Genomic DNA, 1,977 nt, shown 5'->3' with positions numbered 1-1,977 from the left:
GAAGTGAGTAAGAATGTTTCATCCAATCAGATGCAAAGCAGAACTGGCTGGCTACCATCAGGCTGATTTATGTAGCCTCCAGCTGAAAAACTCGAGGGACCCACAAGACCGAACGCTGCATCGTCCATCCAAACCAATTTACGACCCCCCCCCCGCCCCCCCACTTCCACCCCACTGTATATCATCCCTGCTCTTGGCAGCATTTGGTTTCCATGTTCAGTCAGAGTGTTTGTGCACAGCCAGCACATTCCTGAATACCCCCCCTATACAGCTCCCTAAAACCCGGGTGGAAATCGTATACGTGGTGCAGTAATAACAGTTTTCCACTGCAGGATTACAAAAAAAATATGGCATTTTTGAAGAGTCAATGTTGGTTTGGATTTTTTAATCTAAATTTTATCGTCTCAAATTGTATCAAAAGTCTTGGGGGCTGCAAGTACCTGCAAATCCAATTTATTTGGAGGACCATTGTGGAGGGACCAGCCATTTGGGTCAGACGTGTTTCTTACTTGGGGTGTCAGAATCACGTGGTAAAAGTGCATTAGCCCATTTAAAGTATTGTTACCCCCCCCCCCCCCCCCTTCCCACACACACACACACACACACACACACACACACATTCACAGGTAGCAAAGTCAAGGCCCGGGTCCCAAATCTGGCCCACTACATTTTATTCAGCCCGCGAAAGCAAATAAAGCATGTAAAGTGACATGATTCTGGCTAAAGTCTGAACCAAAATTTCAAATTGTTCTTGACTTCAGATTTAAAAACTAGTTGTTCATTAATTTGTTGTGTGTTCTGTATGTAATATGTGGAGGAGATGAAACATTCTAATAGCTTCCCCAAATTCATAACGCCGCCCTTCCCCGAGAGGAAACCATAACTACAATGTGGCCCGAGGCAAAAAATGAGGTTGACTCCCCTGGTCTAAAGGATTACAATTGAAATGTAACAGTGAGAAAGCCCTTTTAGTTTAAAGCGTTTTTTTGCACTTATTCGTGTGACTTGGAAAGTGAGAATTAAAAAAGAAAAAAAAATGAACTACTGTACATACACAATTCTTTGATTGACAGGAGGAATGTGCTGTTCATGACGTCAGATGATGCCACACTGCAACAAGGTAGTCATTGCAACTAGCTACCACAACACCAAAATTACAAATGCGGCTTCACTCCGGTTTGACTCCGTTTTTCTTCAGCGTTTCCCAGCGGACTCTTTGGCGAGAGGAGAGCATCCTTGCCAATCTTTGACGAAGGTTTTGCAGAACCGTCTGCGTATTTGCCACAGTCAGCAGCGCCTCCTGCAGGTAAGGTTTATGAACAACAATTTATATGTTAGTTTCCAGAAACAGAAGTATAAATTAACAATTAATTCAGTTATTGTTTTTGTTCCCCACAAGAGGGAGCCCGACTTGATACTCTCTAGTTGACTGTATACAAGATTAGTCTCCAATGAAGATATTGTTTCTGTGTCAAAGTCATGTGAAGCTCTCAATCCTCTCTCTTCCATCCAGCATTTGATTTCATCCAGAAATTGGACAATGACGACGACTTTTTGTTACACATCGGAGCTGAACACCGCCGATTTGGTCCCATGGATTCCTACTACCTGGACTTTTGACCAGAATAGCGGAAAACCAAGAAAAAAACAAAAACAAAGCCTCATGTTTTATCCATCCATCCATCCATCTTCTGCCGCTTATCCGTTGTCGGGTCGCGGGGGCAGCAGCTTCAGTAGGGAAGCCCAGACTTCCCTCTCCCCAGCCACTTCTTCTAGCTCGTCCTGGTGGATCCTGAGGCGTTCCCAGGCCAGCTGGGAGACACAGTCTCTCCAGCGTGTCCTGGGTTGTCACCGGGGTCTCCTGCCAGTGGGGCATGCTCGGAAATCCTCACCAGGGAGGCGTCCTGGAGGCATCCTAATCAGATGCCCGAGCCACCTCATCTGGCTCCTCTCGACGTGGAGGAGAAGCGGCTCAAC

General features: G+C 45.8%; 1 protein-coding gene across 2 annotated transcripts in view; it reads left to right on the top strand.

Annotated features, from left to right (window-relative positions):
* LOC148891679 (uncharacterized) overlaps positions 1-1,629 on the top strand; it is a 15,831-nt gene extending 14,202 nt beyond the window's left edge. For both annotated transcript variants that reach the window (XM_089008527.1, XM_089008528.1), the window contains exons 7-9: positions 1,074-1,120; positions 1,199-1,306; positions 1,514-1,629. In XM_089008527.1, the coding sequence (XP_088864653.1) occupies positions 1,074-1,120; positions 1,199-1,306; positions 1,514-1,620 (262 nt within the window). In that variant the 3' untranslated portion in view covers positions 1,621-1,629. The remainder of the gene's footprint in view (positions 1-1,073; positions 1,121-1,198; positions 1,307-1,513) is intronic.
* Positions 1,630-1,977: the final 348 nt, after the last annotated feature.

The sequence above is a fragment of the Hippocampus bargibanti genome, linkage group LG11 (genome assembly GCF_051943395.1).
Source record: "Hippocampus bargibanti isolate YZ-2025 linkage group LG11, ASM5194339v1, whole genome shotgun sequence".
In the NCBI taxonomy this organism is placed as follows: Eukaryota; Metazoa; Chordata; class Actinopteri; order Syngnathiformes; family Syngnathidae; genus Hippocampus; species Hippocampus bargibanti.
Note: the sequence above shows the minus strand (reverse complement) of the source record. Positions and strands in the feature narration are given on the sequence as shown.